General features: G+C 37.2%; 1 protein-coding gene across 1 annotated transcript; it reads left to right on the plus strand.

Moving 5' to 3' along the window:
- The first annotated feature begins 16,945 nt into the window (after positions 1-16,945).
- Positions 16,946-17,953, plus strand: LOC140949386 (calcium homeostasis modulator protein 5-like). Its single transcript, XM_073398545.1, has one exon. It carries the CDS (start codon positions 16,946-16,948, stop codon positions 17,951-17,953), a length of 1,008 nt encoding a protein of 335 aa, XP_073254646.1.
- Positions 17,954-18,236: the final 283 nt, after the last annotated feature.

Consider the following 18,236-nt stretch of genomic DNA (forward strand, 5'->3'; position numbering starts at 1 on the left):
CGATCCATACAACAAGGATCGTTTAGAGTTTCTTAGTAAAATAGAAAAACTCGATATTAGCGCATTCATTGCGAGCAGTTGGCACAGCTCGATCAAGGTAACACAAATCTTCGCAAAACCAGCGAACTTATACACAAACAGATGCGAGTAGTGGTATTTAAATATAGTAAACAGTTTCATGGTGGAAGTGATATCTTTAGTTTCGAAACTTACCTGTAACTGCGGTTTTTACAAATCCAACACTGTTTTGAATGTATTTTTAAGCTATTTTTTAAAACTGTTTTTAACCTGTTTTGTGAAATAGGTTTTAAATAGGGTGAAAAGTGTATTTTTAATGTATTTTTCGACTGCTTTTAAAGGTGTTTTAACCTGTTTAAAACGCTATTTTAAAAAAATTTTTAATGTATTTTTAAATTCGTTTAAAATATATAAAAAATTCCAGGGCTTTTGCAAGGCTCAAAACAGGTCTAAAATAGTTTTTAAATATCTTATAAATCGGAATAAAAACAGGATAAAAACAGTTTCAGAAACATATTTTAATTTGCTATACTATTTTAAAACTATTTTTAATGGCAATTTTAAACGTATTTTGAAAAAAACAGGTTTAAAATAGGTCCATATATTTTTCGACTGATTTTAAAGGTGTTTTAACCTGTTTAAAACGCTATTAAAATGTTATGCTTCAAAATATATTTTAATAGCTTTTTAATGGGTTTCGAAATTTAGTAAAATAATCGTATTTGCAAATACAATAAATATACTTTGAAAATAGTATTAAAATACCACAGAGGAAGAAAAGCAATAGCACGCGTATATTGTGAAAATACATCAAAAATAGGATGCAAAAATGCAAAAACAGTATAAAATTGTAAGAAAATAGCCTTAGAGTTGTCTGAAAACAGTACAAAAATCGGTCGAAAGAGCATAAAAACAGTACAAAAACAGGATGAAAATACCATTTAAATTCATGAAATAAAATGAATACATAAACCGTCGAAAATTACTCTGAAAAAGCAAGATTTACTTCTGCGAAATTTCTCCACACAGTCCTACGCTAGGATTTCACCGGAATTATCTCTTAGCCGATTACTTTACGTTGATTTCCCTACGAATTCTCGGGAAATTCTTATGGAATTTTTCAGAAATCCTGAAATCAATCTTTAGCCTGTGTACAAACCCCCTCCCCTCAATAAAAATCGGAGGGGAAGGGGGTCGGTACACAGGCTATCAATCTTCCGCTTCAAAAGAGTATTGCGTTACGTTACCGGTAAATAATAATCTACATACATGTAACTTACATTTTTTATTATATTCACGGCTTTACTCAATTATTATCAGAAGCTTGCAGGCTACGCCTGAACGTTTAATTATTGGCTGATAAAGAACAACATAAGAATAACACCATAAAATTTACACGAGCATGAAAGAGGTCGGTGACGTGACATCAAGTGACTGAGAACAGCGAGGCTGAGTGAGCATGGAACCCTGTAAAAACTAAAATTGCCATACAGGCGGGAGTATATAAATGTTTACTACCCTTCATTTGTTTCTCATATGGCGTATACTTAAGCGTCTTAGTAACATGTTATGCATATATTGTGTATAATACTCACATAACAGAAGACTCTTGGATTAACACACAAGACAGCACAAGACCGCGTGCTTCGGAGAGAAACTGAACCAGATCCTTTCAAAGTACATAACAATCGCTGAGGAGTCATACCCATTTTTGATCCGTGATAAATGCAACATCTACGTGTTCAGACAATCCGCAGAGTTGAAATGTATACTTTTGTAAGATCGTAACAAACAGTAAAATCAAGCGCACCCGCCATCACAGCAACCGCCGGTACAATAATTTGAAATGAGCAAAGGACAAAGGACGGTTTGTTTATCACGTGCATTTGTCACATCACCGCGGCGCGAAGTCGTGATTTCAGTCGCGCGTGACATCTTAGAAATAATATGCCATGCATGTGCGGAATAATCTATGAGAGAAAGATAACCATATGTCGGAGTTTATTCATATCTGAGCTTTGTTTCTTGATGCAATATATATGAGGTGAGATCTTAGCTTGGATAATTTATTTATTATGTAATTTCAAGGGCTTGTTTTAGATAAACCTCTGTTGACCGCGTGCATCCGGTTCTCGGCCCGCGGCTTCGGCTGTTTGTGAAAAAATTTCTATATGAAATTAAAATGCGATTTTAAGAAGTTTCTTTTAAAAAACTTATGGAAAGTCCCGTAACGGCATTAATTGAATCACGGCTAAAATCTACGCGGAGATTTTCGCAGAGAGCTTGCAGGTAATGAACAGTGAGGAACGGATAGATCTTTTATCGGAACACTGTCACAGTTACGTGTTGTCAGTCAAAGCTAAAACCTATTCCTAATTTTCTTTTTTTTTTTAGATTTAATTTAGATTTAATTTTTCGCTCAGCTTCGAACTTTGTTGGGAGGAGAATCCGGTCCACAATATGTGACAGCTTGTTTTGAGTCATTAGAGGATGTTAGCATCGACAACGAGTACGAGTTCGAGAACGAGATCAGCGATTTTAATTACTGCGCATTCGTTCTGCGCATCTCCACGTTTTCAAGTCGTCCTGTCAAGTTGCACTACGACGAGTTCTCACCAAAAACTCGAAGTGGGTAGAACGACTAGGAAGAGCTGGTTTTCAAAGGTAAATTCCGATCGTTTAATGCAGTTTCTTTTCGTTTCTAGCCTCTCTTTATCACCTTGAACATTCCTTATATTATGTTTTATGTAAAATACTGCTTTTGAAGTCGAGGAAAAGCAACCGAACGCGATATTTCCTACACAGAGTAAATTTGCATCTACCCGGGAAAGTTTCACGTCTCTCCACAGGCCTCACAGGCTCACGAAATAACCCCGAAAATTGCCATTATTTGGTCGAAAATATCCCAACAGTCGAAGATATCAATAAAGAATACTTACTTTTTTATCCAGTGTGGTTGTTGTGTTGAATTTGATGGGTTTTAGCGTGTTTTAAGACCGCGACTAACCATCCCTCGCGTTACCTCGAAAAATCGATTAACAAGCAGTCTTGAACGTTTTTTAGAGTCATTTTTTGTTTTCGAAATTGTTGTGGAAGCGCTACCTCGACTCAAATTTGGCGCCCAGTCATGCGGAATCCCATAATTGTATTTTCTATAAACTCGAACTCGGTGTCATCGCTAACATAGAAAGCTGAGAAAACGACTTCGAGTACGAGTACCGCTTGAAGTCGTTCTCGTACTCGTACTCGTTGTTGATGCTAACATCCTCTATTTATGAGTTCGTGACACCATGAAGGCTTAAAAATTAACTTTGTGCAATATTTGTTACTTTTATTTATAGTCTGAGTATAAGTCTCCCAAAAGACATTACAGTATTGCACCCTAGTAATAATAAGTTATAAGTACACTACTTTAAAGTATTTACAATAAGGTAAGCATTTGATGACTTTAAGCAGACTTTAAATAGTTTATGGATAATCTGTTTTTATAGTCAGAGTACTGTGTGCCCAAAATACAATTCAAATAGACCTCAAAACAGTGTTTAAGTACCCTATTTAAAAGTATTTAAAATGCGGTCAGTTCTTAAGGTTTTAAAACATATTTCAAATAGTCTATTTGAACTCTGTTTGTAACTTTGTCAGTGGATGCGTCTCAAAATACATTTTAGATACAACTCAAAACAGTGTTAAAGTACCCTATTTAAAAGGATTTAAAATACGGTCAGCATTTAGGCTCTTAAAACATATTTCAAATAGTCTGTTTGAACTATGTTTGTAACTTTGTGAGTGGATGCGTCTCAAAATACATTTTAGATACAACTCAAAACAGAGTTAAAGTACCCTATTTAAAAGTATCTTAATTACAGTCAGCATAAAAGCCCTTAAAGCATATTTCAAATAGTCTATTTGAACTCTGTTTGTAACAGTGTTAGTGGTTCTATGCCCAAAATACATTTTAAATACTCTATTTTAATCATATTTATTAAACAAAATACATTGTAAATTGATGAGAGAGGTTTTCCTTTACATGAAATACAGTTTAACTACACTCAAGATATATTTCAAACAGGGGCGAAAATTTAAATTTTTTTGTCAAATAGTATTAAAATACAGGAAAATAGTGTTCAAATACTGAAAATACATTTTAAATACTTTAAAATCAGTTTCAAAATACATATGGTTTGGTAAGGGTAATAAAGCGAAAGTTTATGTTCCATACCACTGATTAGAAGTGACTGCAACATAACTGCCGATAGTTGTATACTTAATTACATAAAAAGAAAGCTTATAAAGACGAGTAGTTGTATAGAAAGTCAAACATTCTCAAAGCGAAAGTTAAAAGACTTATTACAATTAATCTTTATTTAAGTATTCTATTAACATGTTTAAAAATAATTAAATGATCACATCAGATTCAGTTGATGTGAAACCGTTTTACCAGATACAGTGTAGTATCCGCTAAAGTATGCGGATCCAAGCGGTCGGAACGAAACAAGGTAGCCATGGGTTGAATGATGAGATACCCTAAAATTAAGAAAATAAGCCCCTCCAAATATAAGCCCCCCCCCCCCCCCCCCTGGGGCTTGTACCCGTAAAATTGCCCTCAAATACAAAGTAAAACAAAGCAAAAACGGTAAATTTACTTCCAAATATAAGGCTAGCCCAATCGATTTTGAAACGCAAATTTTCCTCCGTATAGATAAGATAGAAGCCCTTCCCGTCCAACTGACCGGAGAGCGAATGCATTACTGATTAAGAATCTTTTTGTTTCAGCATAACGATTCGTAACTCCACCGTATAATAATTATGTATTCTATGTCGGTCGGAAAGACCTTTTAAGGAGAAAATGAATAGGTTTCAACCCTACTGGGTTGAACCGGATGTCTAAACATTGTAGAAGTAAGAGAGAAATGGTTCCTATAAGGACGAATTGATAGTCACACTTTTTAAGATTTATTTCACAGACTCCAACGTTTCGAAACTTAGAATATGTTACAGTCATCTCATATTAAATTCAAAAGAAGTATTAATGGTCACTTTTTCAGTCAATGTGAAATAGCTTTTCTTCTGCAAGAGTAGTGTAGAAAAATATCAAATTCAACAATGACAAATTTCACACTGACTTGCTGAGACCGTAGCTTTAAAGACAGGACTTAAAGGAGCGAGCTGTGTCAGTCACAAAATTTATCAGAATTCAGACAGCATGAACAGAGGATTTAACTCACTAAGTGTCACTAAGTTTGAGTGAAACATAAAAATAACCGCTCAGAACATTAAAAGAACATACATAACACAACAAATACAAAAGAAAGCACGTCACGGATGGACAAACTTGAAAAAGATTGAAACAAATATTTTGAAAACTTGTTAGCCTAACAGTCGTTAAAAGTTCACTTTCAGGCGTTGTTTGTATTGTTCTATGTAACTCTTAGAAGGCAAATTATTTGTTGGAGAAGAAGAATGCAATTTTGTCATTGGCAAGTAATTTCTTTAAGAAAACAGCTTTAGTGAGCCGTATTTTGTCTTAAAGTACCTTTAAGACATTTCTGCCTTTCCTTTCAACTAATTAACAAGCCAAGCGCAAACATGACCATCATCATCAAACAATAAAAAAATTACAAAAAGAAACCAAAGGACATTTAGTTAAAATAAACGAAACTGCAAAGTATTTACAATGTGAAATGTATAATGAATTTACATATTAACATGAACCCACTGATGTGCTTAAAATAATTAGACATATGTCGGTTTTATAGTCACACAGATGCTTTCTTAAGAACGTGAGATTGACGTCTTTCTTAATTTAAAGGCTTTGCCTTGGGCCAAGGTCATAGTTATATTAAATACATGAAAAAGAACCTCGATGAACGAAACTTCAGTTAAACGTACACTATAGCGTAACACGCCAGTGGAAAATTGTAAACAAAGGTACAACGCAGGGCAGTGTTAGCAGACCATATCTTTTCAATTTGTTCCTGAATGACCCTTCAGCTTAGAAAGAGATGAGCGCGATGATATATCTTTATTTAAATATGCAGATGATCCTACTTTCTTAGTAACTATCCCTAGACTGGGTTTACCTGATCGATCTGCATGACATTGCCTTGTCAAATTTTACAGACTGGACGGGTGCAAATGGCATGCAATGAGGGGTAACACTTTTAATTAGTAAATTCAAGGAATTACTTTTGCATAGGAATAGGAATGCAACAGCTTATCCAGTGTCACAGTATAACTTAGCTGTATAGATTTTAGATTTTACTTTAGGATTTTTTTTGTTTAATTTACTTGCCAATAAACGTTTTGAAAATAGCTTTTTTCCCGAGATTAAAAAAAAGTATTACCTAGCTGTGTGATTAGATTTTATAATTTTTAATGTTTTTTCTTTACTTGGATACAACTGTACTTTGTGCTTGCTTCTTAAAATTTCAATGTAACATCTGACATGTATTTTTATACGATGAATAAATGATGATAATTATTAAACTACCGTCAGATAAGAGAATTGCTTAAAGAGACTGCAAGAATTACGGTGGCGTTGTACCGCTGCTCCTCTTTCGTTCTAAGAGTTTTTTTGTTACGTTTCTTTCGCAAAGATACAGGACAACAATACCGAAGGTGAGGCAAAGATTCTAGGCTAAGCACTTATCTTATAGGATTACTAGGTAATCAAAACTCACCTTTCGAATGCAGGGAGGAATTATTACTCATTTCTAAAATAACGCACCTCATTCATTAACATAAGCATCCTTCTCCATCCAAAGCACGCCCCCCCCACCCCCCTCCCCTACCACACACACACACACACACACACACACACACACACACACACACACACACACACACACACACACACACACACACAATTTCTGATTCAGTTCTCTATAAAAAAAATTAGTTACTAAAAAATAGGTGTTGTCTTCAACACTATTTGAGTTCATTCGTTACTGTAGTGGTTCTTGCAACGGCCCTTCCAGAGTTCGAAAACGAAATTAAGATCACCTGATGAGAGCATTGAAAATTTCAGTTTTGCGGATTTGACCATTTTTGGGATCGGCTTTGTGCCTCTTGCGGTTTAGAGTTTCCTGGTTGCGTTTGCGGATGCGTTGCGGTTTTCGGTTTTCAGCCAATACTAAAACGGTTTTTCGTATTTGATATTCAGTTAAGTCCGTGCCGTGAGGTTTCCGGTTTTAAACAAAAAGACAATCCCCGAAAAGAAAATTTTTTTCTGATCTGTTGGGCAGTCTTTAGTCGTTCTGTTTTCAGTTTTAAGTAAAAAAGTAATTGCAGAAAAGAATAGCTGTTTTGGACCTTTGAAACAGTTTGCGGTTTTGCGGTTTCTAATATAGACATCCCACCCCAACACTCGAATCGTCATAATTCCATGTTTAGCAAAACCCAACTCATTTGAAACTGAAAACTAATTTTGAATATAAGCTTCCTTTTATTGTAACCTTTTAAATCGCACTAGCCTCATGAGGCTACAACTATTTCAGATCAATTCTTAACTAATTCCCGAGTTTTCAAATACTTTATCGTACCTCTAGTTCGCCTACCGTTTGTGAATTGCAATGAATACAATAATATCTAGCCTTACTGTGCTCTTCAAGAAATCTCGCCAATCCTTGATGTATTGCTCTATCGCCGTCTTGACGATGGGAGTCGAGGAGATTGTCGAGGAAGTTGTGTTTAACTGTTCATGTCAAAGACATTTTGCTTATGGACAAGTATTTTTATGGGGCCCGGCCTTCCTTCTGTTTTTCCCAGGAATTTTGCTGGATAAAACTTCATGGCCGCGTACTGGCCCGAGAAAAAGCAACATAGGGAAGGCCAGGAGCAAACTTGTCCGCCGCTATTTCAAGTTATTATTTGCTGTATTTCATGCAATGACCCGAGCAAGCATTGCTCCAGTTGCCTGGTTGGTTCTATCTTTTTTGCAGCAGAAGTACTACACATGCGCATACTTTGGACCTCCCGTCGATAGAATTTCAACTGCTACAAATGCAACTGACAGATGCCATTTTAAGCTAGGCATTCGATCAAAAGAGATAGAAGAAGGCTATAAAACACGCAGTCAGATTGCTGGATGGACGCTGTTGCTCGTATTTATGCTCGTTCTTTTTACTTCTGTCTGCATTCGTCGATGGGTAGAAAAAGGAAGGTATCTACGAATACCTAGTCTTGAATACTACAACCATGTTGAGGCCAAAGAAGCTTTAGAGCAGTACCACGCTATAGCAAAAGAGCTAAAAAGAGAAAGAGCAAAACAGGGGATTCATAATTTATTTGAAAAGGTTTTGAGTGAAGATGTTGATTCCCGTTTAAAGGATGTCGGAGCTCTAATACAAGAGAGGTATCATTCGTTTTTCGTCATACCCCCAGAGAGCCCTTCATACAGATCTCCCCAGGGTACATCAGATGATTCCCCTACGTTTTGTTCACTGACACAGACCGGAATTTCCCCGGTACTTGTAACCGACGGATCTGAAGAAGAAAGCTTTGAATTTCACTCCAGCTACGTAGATGTTCAGCTATCATCACAAATTAATGCAGCATCACAAAACCCTAGAAAACTTACAAGGATAATACTTCGTCAAGACTCCATCGACATGAGCTGAAACTCTTCAATTCACCGCGCGGGTTAAAATGTCTGACCGACACGCGTGAAAAACGCAGTGCGCATGCGTGCCCTCCCTGCTTCCGGCGCGAATTTGCCAGTGCCTCCCCCATCGAAATTATACGCGATACCAAAACAAACTAGATTCCGGCCGCGAAATTCAAAAAAGTAAGCTCCACACACAAAAGATAAGCTTAGAATTTCACGAACACAAAGTTTATTAATTGCTTTAGTTTCTCTCTTTTGCACCACATACTTTCCACCTTGCACCAAAGGCGAAAATTATGTTTGAAAGTCCACGCTCGCTCTGGCAGCACTTCGCCGTAGCCATTGTTTCTGTTTTGGTCATCATGTCGCTGAGCTCGGTCAATGCGAACAACGAAAACGACCAATGCATGCTAAGTGGAAAAACAAGGACGGAAAACCTTGTACTGGACGACTTTACCAGCTGTCTGAAGCTCTCAGCCGTGTTGTTGGTTTGCCGGCGACATTGGGATGAGTTGCGAAGAAGGACGTGCGCTGCTCCTGTCCAACACACGACAGGAAAACCCCTTCTCGCCTGGATTCAAAGCCAATTCCTCGCAGATTTTACCCAATATTTGACGAGATTGGCTCTCGAACGACAGCATATCGCCCGGGCACACGGTGGTGTTATCACTGCAAAGCACGAGGTAATAAACAGTTCTCGAGTCATCCTGAGTTTACTGTCAAACCACGAAAAAAGCTGGTAGAGGTAATTTATTTTAAGGAATTTTTTGTTGTGCTTAATACTAGAACCGGCTGCAAACCATTAAACATATCAAACATTCCTAAGTGTTTTTCAATTTAAATGGGGAAGATTTTGCACATTTTAATTATTGAAAATAGAGACCTTGCGCATGCACAGAAGCTTTGCACGCGTGTCTGTCTGACCAGTTGTCTGACTTAAAGCCAGACTAACCATTAAAAAGGTATGGGGGGTGGCGAATTTTCGAGCTGCATAATTTCTTTTAAATTAACATTCTTTTAGGATTACTTGAAAGGAATGGTAAATAGATGTTAATCCAGATAAAGATCCTGATTACGATAACCAGTTTTTGTCATTGGATTCTTTCTTTGGCTTGCTTCTTTTATTTCTGAGTACCCATTCTACACATGGAATGCTATCTGGCAGTTCACAACATCAATAAAACGTGTCTGAAAAAGTGCGTTGGGGATTTTGCACTGTCCCCACGCCCTCCCCGCCCCCATTGTTTTTTCTTTTGCCTTTTAACTATTGGGTGGGTGAAACTCTGTTTTAAAATTGCTGAGAACACTGAGCAGACCTATTCACTCAGATACTACCTCTAATCTCGCCGGATGTTAGTGGAACATTTTGCCTCGCTTTCGTGTGTTCAACAACACAGATGACCATTGCAACGCTGGCTAAACCATGTCCTTTACCAGTTACTCGACGCAGGGAGTGTCACGATTCTTTCGTCTTAAAGACGATGCCCTTGTTAACACATTATCTGACATCGGACCATAATAAGCCAGTTTTGATTCGGAAATAGTACGGTAATGTAGTTTTAATCGTTCCAAACTGAGCAGATACATGGATAATATGAACAAGGAAGGCGCTATCGCTGTTTAAATTATTCTTTTCGATCGGTTTTATGCTGATATAAACTAAGGGAATTTAAATATCATAATGTTTACTTTGGTGCTTCTTGACACACATTCAGGTATTTCTGCAAGACCGTTTTGATTTTTCAAGTATTTTTCCCCTTATTTTACTGCTCTATCGACACCACGAGGAGTTTCAGACCGGTACCTTTATGGGTGCGAAAACCCTCTTAGGAAAAATTAGTTATTTCTTTTAGGAGAGGATACCCCTATCCCTTGATCCTCTCTTGATTCTCTTGATTTGATGCATGCAGAGAAAAAATTTGTTCGCACGTCAGTTCAAACTTGTTATTTCACCTAGAGTATTTTATCTCCTTTTAATACTAATTGCTTGCTTTGAAGGATATACAAGAATAGATGTGTTTTATAGGTATATACAGATCATTTAATAACCACTTGCAAAGACCCGGCCATGGCAAACGCCTTCACAAGTGTTTACATTATGCCAAATGGATTCTGTTTGCAAATAAATTCCCTACTTTAATTTAGTGATCGAGAAATATATGGCGCCTGTTGCAGCTTTTAATGACCTTCGGGACTTAACTTTCCTGTAGGAATCACCAGTACATAAACTAAAATGGACTATAATTTATATGAATTATAATAATGGTTTGCACCAGAAAGCAGACGATCTATAAATCAAAAATTTGCCTCGGATTGCACTCTAAGCCAGACTTGTTCAATATTTATACTTATAACATACAGTAATACTTGAATGACAACGCGAAATTTCCGATATTTATATGCCATACAACTAGCACCCTCCCCCCGACAAAGGAAAAACGGAGAGACAAAATGGCGACAAATGTACTTGGAAACAGTGTGTACATGGCGAAATCCAAGTTCGCCGGAGCGACTTGCTCGCCGGTAAGCTTTCGCAATCTCTTTAAAACACAGTATATACTTGAATTCATTCATTGAATTGCAAATAAGCAAGAAAGAATATCCAACACACAGCAATAGACTATTATCCTTTGTACCGTTTGTTTACTGAAACAGGCCCACCTCCTTCGCGGAAAGTACAAGAATTTGCATAAAATTGCATAAATTAGAAGTGACGTCACATAACGCGATTCATGCCAGCCCTTCGTAGACGCTCCATCTCTCCGTTTTTCCTTTGTCGGGGGAGGGTGGGGCTACACGTAGGCTACCATACAACTGACTGGCCAAACTTCGTAATGTGTCAATTTTTGTTCCTATTGTTGTTGTTTCTTTTTTTTTTAGATACCTGATTTTTAAACAATTTTTGGCGTTCATTATAAATTTATAAATATACATACATGTCACCAAAATATCAAAATATATCAAATAATGATTTACACAAAACGCAACGAGGGTTGTTCCTCGTTTATAAATAAACTTTTTATGATTTTCAACTTATTCATAATGTAAAAGCGGCGTGAATTTAGAATACATATAATACAGTATTCATATAGCCGGATGATCGCTGCAACACGCATTTGATCACATGCATGTGCGAATTTACTCATTTTAAGTAATAAAATAATTATAAAAATTATTATCATTATTATCATTATTGTTATTATTTGTTGTAATTTGTAATGTAAATGGGGCAAAATTTATCGCTTCGGATAAGAGACTGAATCAGCGCGACCAATAACTCGTGACAAAGTTTTCATTATAAAACCTTGATCCTTCAGTAACTCGGCTTATATCTTAACCTATACTCATGATTAACTGTATATTAGTACACGGGGCAACAACACTGGACGTGAAGCAACGATTTAATCGGCTCCTGTTTTGATATCGAATCTTTTTTCAATCCACGCAGCAGAGGAGGTGCTATTTAGTTAACGTTAACTTTCTACTTTTCGTGATAAACACTTGATACGAAGCCATTTCAAAACTGACTGTGGCAATAATTAAAAGTATCACTTTAAAAAACGTTATCACCAGGTACAATTATGGTGTTCATTAGTTAGACATGGAAGGGAGCCTGGTCTAGCTTGACCTTTCATAGTACGAAAAAGGAATCACTAGATCGTAATAATTCCACGTTTGACAAACCGAAATGCCACGCACTTGAAACTGAAAAATAATCAAGAGTTATATAAGCCAGAGGTTAAAAGTCACAAGCCACATGAAGCTTTAAGCTCGCTTATCATTTTGAGATTATTCGAAGAACTCTTTGTGGGCTCTTTGTTTACCAATTCATCGACCGTTGATTGAACAGCATGCGCATGGATGCATTAACATCATCTAGTATCTCTGTGCTCTTCCAAAAACATCGTAAGGCCTTGATGTATTGTTCCATGTTAGGCTTGACAATAAGTGTCCAGGAGTTTTTCCAGCGAGTTGTATTTAACTGTCCATGCGAAGGATACTTCGAGTATGGACTACTATGAACAGGGACGAGGGAGCCTATCAGCTTTCTCCCATTTGGATACAAGTGATCTCCACCCCCAAACCAGGGTAGGGGGCGTCTACAGAGTGACTTGGCGCGTTTATCGCAATAATTAGCACCTTCAGAAGCCTATTTAAGGCTTCTGACACCTTTGACGATTTCCAAGTTTTGACAAAGATGGTTGACAGTCATCGCAACTGTCAGCATCATTAAGACTTTAAGACTTTAGCTATGTTTTGAGGACAATTAAAGAGATATTTTCACATTTATTCAAACAAACAAAAAAACAACAAACCGGTTCTAATAAAATACATATTAAGTGGCCTTCACGGCTCGAGGACCACGCAGGAAAGAAGAAACAAACAACTTCTGTGATATTTGCCGATTTTGTCTCAATGTTTTTATATGTTCGTAGACTTCAGAAACAAATTTTTTCTTACACATACAAATCTTTATTAGTCGAGCTTGCTTTAACTGCGAGACTCTAAAAATGTCAATGTTTCTTTCTTTTTTTTTTTTCATTTCCTCGGCAAATGGTAGTCATGGTCCCAGGCATTCCTAGCGGACACCGTGGAAACTGGGGATAAGAATCATGACGACCTTCATTGTATGCAAACAAGTCTCGTGATGAGCATGCGGTTTATTTTCGGCGATGACTAAAATGACGTACTAAGTTGATCACGTTTTGGCTGTTTGGCAATGAATAGATGTAATTTTCCCCGAGTCGAGACCCCTGATTTTCGTGTTATTATACACGCGCAATAAAAAGTAAATACCCTGAAGAGTACTCGACCGTCGATAAAGTAGGATGTGAGAAAATATCATAGCGGGGAAACCCTGTTTTGTGGTGTATGACCGTGTATCGTTACGTGTCTCAGAATACCGATGCAATTACTGGAACCCTGCGGTTAAACAGATTAATATTCGATATTGCAGACTCACTTTGTTGTATTTATTTAATTCATTTGATAGATTTGCGCACTTGTTAAGATGTGAAATCGCGTTGCACTTTATAAATACTTGAGACATTAATGATTTCACCTTCAACAACTACTTGAAGCAACGCTTGACTGACGTTACGTTTGTGTCGCGGGTGTGTTTATACGGGTAGCTTTGTACTTGACTGTCATGCACTCTACTTGCAGCACTTCATGTTCATAGAATAGAAGGCTGCGAAAGATGTCGAGCTTTTCCGGAACGCGTCAGTCCACTTATTCTATAGCTTGAAAGCGTTGACTACTTTGGAACAAGTGATTACTTCAGTGGTAGATAAAAAGAACAAAGTTAATGAGCAAAATTTCGATGGTGAGGCTAACTGGTCGGGTGTTGTAAACTTTCATTGTATGCAAATGAGTCTTGTGATGAGCATGCGGTTTATTTCCAACGATGATTGAAGAGTTCTGAAATATCCTGAAGTTTTAGTAATGTCTCTCTATATATATATATTAGAGATCCCGTTTCCGGCAGATAGAGATTTTTTGTCCCGGATTTCTTTCTTCGGCTGGACTGCTTCCTTTATTTCAAACATCCATTCTACACTCGGAATGTTATTTTGCAGTTCACAACACTAATAAAACGTGTGGTTTAAAAAACGAGTTTGTTTAGGGGTTTTATTTTGCTTTTTAACTGTTGGTTGCGTAAAACTGTATTTTGTAACAGAGTTGCACGCGCGGAGTGAGACGATGTATAAATCAAAACTTTGTGTTATTTACTGTATCACACGACAGCCATATTGAATCTTGATTTATTTTATCCCAAGATGCGCAGGGTACTTTCATGATAGCATACATGACACTTTGCACTTGGCAAGATGAAGTTTCTTTTTCTTTGTTTACTTAAAAGTATTTAACATTTAGTAGAATTACACTTTAAGCTAGACGTTCATTACTTACAGATACATTCTGAAATAATTTATACTTGACAACATGAAATTTCCAATTATTGTTGAAAAATGAATTTGCATGCCAGGCGATCTTCCTTATTTATAAATTGATAGTAATTTTAATACTGGCTTGCCAAACCTCCGATTATGTCAATACTTGTTGTTGTCGTTTTTTTTTTTAAAAAAAAACGACATCAGTATCTTTAAAGATCTTGCATCATCATCTTAGAAGTTGTCCTGTTTATAAATTTAGAGGGACTAATATGTAATATTTTTTGGCATTCATATTTATAAATATCTATACATGCAAGAAATAATGATTTACATGTCACCCCTATCTAAAAATCTGTCCAATATATAAATAGCGATTTACACATGACACTTTACGAATAGTTTTTTCTTGTTTATGAACAAATCTTTCAGCTATTTAAAGACTCTTTATAAATAACGGAAAAGCTGTAAGGCTGAATTTGGTCCAAATTTTATTGAAAATAATTAGAATATCTTATTCACAATATAGACTTACTCTACTAATTAAGCAAAAAATTACTCCCTTGCCTCATCCGTTTGAATTTTGTTTATATGTTTAATTTAATTTAGCAAAATGACAATAAAACAAAAATAAATAGGACTAAAAAAAGTCTGAAAAAGGCGATGCGAAATGCCAGACTGGCGAAGGTGACATTAGTTATGACGTCATTACCCTTAGCAACTACTTTTACAATGTTTGTTTACATTCGCGCTCGTTTCCGCTTCGCGCTGATTAGCGAAAATTTGACAGCTCAATCGACGGCAGTTGGAGGTTGAATTCAAATTCCAGAGACGTAGTCTGGCAAGCTCTCCTTCCTTTTCCCGCCCCGTCGCCAGAGCACCCCGGAGAGCTTGTTCGCAGGCGCTATAAAACGTGATGAGGGAAAAACTATTCCAAAGCTTAAGACGTTTAAGGTTAAAAATATTGTAGGCTGCTACAGCAAATTTCCATTTTTGCCTCAAATTACAATTCGCCTCTCTGTAAGTAAATGAACTTGTGATTAATAGAGCCGTATAGTTGGAATGTTAGCAAATGCTTATAACGGTACGGTAAAACAGGCAACTAGAAACGTGCAGTGCAAATTGTTTTACAACACTTGCTGTAAAACGAGTTGAATAGCGACGTACAGTCAGCTATCTCTAAGACGAACACGTTCGGGGACGGTTCCATTTGTCCGTCTTAGAGAGCTGTCCGACTTATAGGTGTCATCAGCAAAATCTTAAGCTGAACCAATTCGCAATGTATATACGGCTGTTTAACTTATCGGCAAAACTGGAACATTGTAACAGAAGAGTGGAATCATTTTCGTATTAAGCAATCAAACATTCATTACAAGCGAACGTTAATTACGGCTTCGTGGTCTACAAGCTTAATAGTATACACTCTGCGAACTGGAATTCGATTCATTATGGTGTTTTGAGTCTTGATTAAAAATCAGTAAATGCAAAACGTATTTTGATCAGCGCTGCTATAGCTTTTTTTGAAGCGCTTTTCTCCTCTTGTTGTAAGCCCGTCGATATATGAGCCCTTAAACCCCCTTAGGAAGATGGATAAAGCCAGGGCTATAACCGGAGCGACAGTTTACGGTAGCTTATCCGGTAAATAACAAAGAACAATCCTTTTAGTGTTTTGAATTCAGGTAGTAGAGAAACCTTTTCCTGTTTGATTAACCTTTTTCTGGTCAGAGCTTGATACGATGCTGTCTCTTACAAACTGACCACAGAAATTTCAGGGGCACCAAACGACCGAATGTCTCCAAATACGTCAAAAGTGTCTCAAATAGTTTTTTTGAATGCTTTAGAAGCCTGTTTGGTTAATTTAAGGCTGCAGTAAAAACTATTTATCTGTTCGGATGTCTTAGAGAAGGTTTGGTCGTATCGGTAGCTTTTTATCTCATCCGGCGAAACTGTTAGCTACCCCGATGGGTCCGGTCGAAAGTTCGAGGAGATGGAATAGCTGTACTCTCATAAGAAGATTTTGGGAGACGTTTTGTCTTCTTAACGAAATTTTAAGGAGATCTTTTTAAACAGTAACCGCAATATCTTGGAAATAGAAAAAACACAACACATACTTTAAAGAAACTGAAAATAGCGCGGACACCTCAGTGATGAAACAGTTATAGAGTCATTCGTTACGCAGGAAGAGTTTTTCGCCTCGCCGGCCTCTGTTCATAGTTCGAAAACAGACTTCAGCTGATCGTAATAATCCCATGTTTGACCGAAGTGTGACACGTTTGAAACTGAAAAATAACCAAGATATCAGATATATAAGCCAGCTCAAATCTCACTGGCCAAACGAAGGTATAGCTCAGTTTAATACGCTTATTTTGAGATATATATTGTGAAGTATTTGTTGTTGACCAATATTCATCTACCGAGATTAATCAGCATGGACAAAATACCCAAGATCATTGAGTTCTTCAAAAAATCACGTCAGCCCTTGATGTATTGCTCCATGGTAACCTTGACGATGGGTGTCCAGGAGATTTTCCAGCAAGTTGTATTTAATTGTCCATGCAAAAGACACTTCGAGTATGGGCTGGCATTTTTATGCGGACCAGCCATTCTTTTGTTTTTCTTAGGCATTTTCCTGGATGACAGTCTATGCCGTGCTGGCCCTGAAAGGGACACCGAGAAAGCCATGAGAAGCCCTGTATGTCACTATTTCAAGTCCCTGTTTACTATATTCTATGCAATGACACTAGCAAGCGTCGCTCCAGTTGCCTGGTTGGTTCTATCTTTCTTGCAACAAAAGTACTACACCTGCGCATACTTTGGACCTCCCGTCGATAGAATTTCAACTGCTACAAATGCAACTGACAGATGCCATTTTAAGCTGGGCTCTCGATCAAAAGAGATGGAAGAAAACTACAAAACCGACAGTCAGATTGCAGGCTGGTCACTCATGATCATATTCGTGCTCGTCCTTGTCATTTCCATCTGCATAAGTCAATGCATGAAAAAAGGAAAGCGTCTGAAAATACCGAGTTCTGAATACTACCGCCATGTTGAAGCCCAAGAAGCTGTTGAGCAGTACCACGCCATTGCACTGGAACGCGTCAAAGAAAAAGCAAAAAAGTATATTGGAAATTCGTTCGCAGAGAGAGAGAGCCTTGAAGATCTCTATTGCTATTTGAACTACATTGGAGATGAAGTTCGCAAAGTATACGATCGTTATTTAGACATACCACCGGACAGAACCCCAGTTGACACCCCTCAGATTTCCCCTGATCTTGAGATTACCCCTGAGCTAGTGACAGAGGTAGATGGACGAAGAGAAATACACCTTGAAATGCAGCCCTTCTGCAGTGGTGAAGATCTACCACTAACATCGCCTGCCCGAACTGATCCATCGGAGAACCCCGGTGAAGTACCATTGATAAAGATAGATGATTAGTTGTCAAGATTCTATTGACATGAGCTGAAAGTATTCACCGTGTGCGATAAAGCTCAAATCATATTTCAAGGATATTTCGTAAATTCATGAGCCAGTACGTGATAGGCTCCTGGTAAATTTGATTACTTGACATAAAGCTTAATTGTTTTGCCTCAACGAGGATATTTCAATATTTAAAAATATCTCTTTCTCACATTTGCTTTTGTAATGGAGACTATATTTGTAATATATTTCATATGCTAATTTTGTATTTCACTCGCAGTTAAAAAATGAGCTCAGAGAG

Source organism: Porites lutea, chromosome 10, assembly GCF_958299795.1.
Source record: "Porites lutea chromosome 10, jaPorLute2.1, whole genome shotgun sequence".
In the NCBI taxonomy this organism is placed as follows: Eukaryota; Metazoa; Cnidaria; class Anthozoa; order Scleractinia; family Poritidae; genus Porites; species Porites lutea.

Excerpts from the sequence above, each read along its gene's own strand:
- LOC140949386 (XM_073398545.1), top strand. The coding sequence starts at position 16,946 with ATGGACAAAATACCCAAGATCATTGAGTTCTTCAAAAAATCACGTCAG.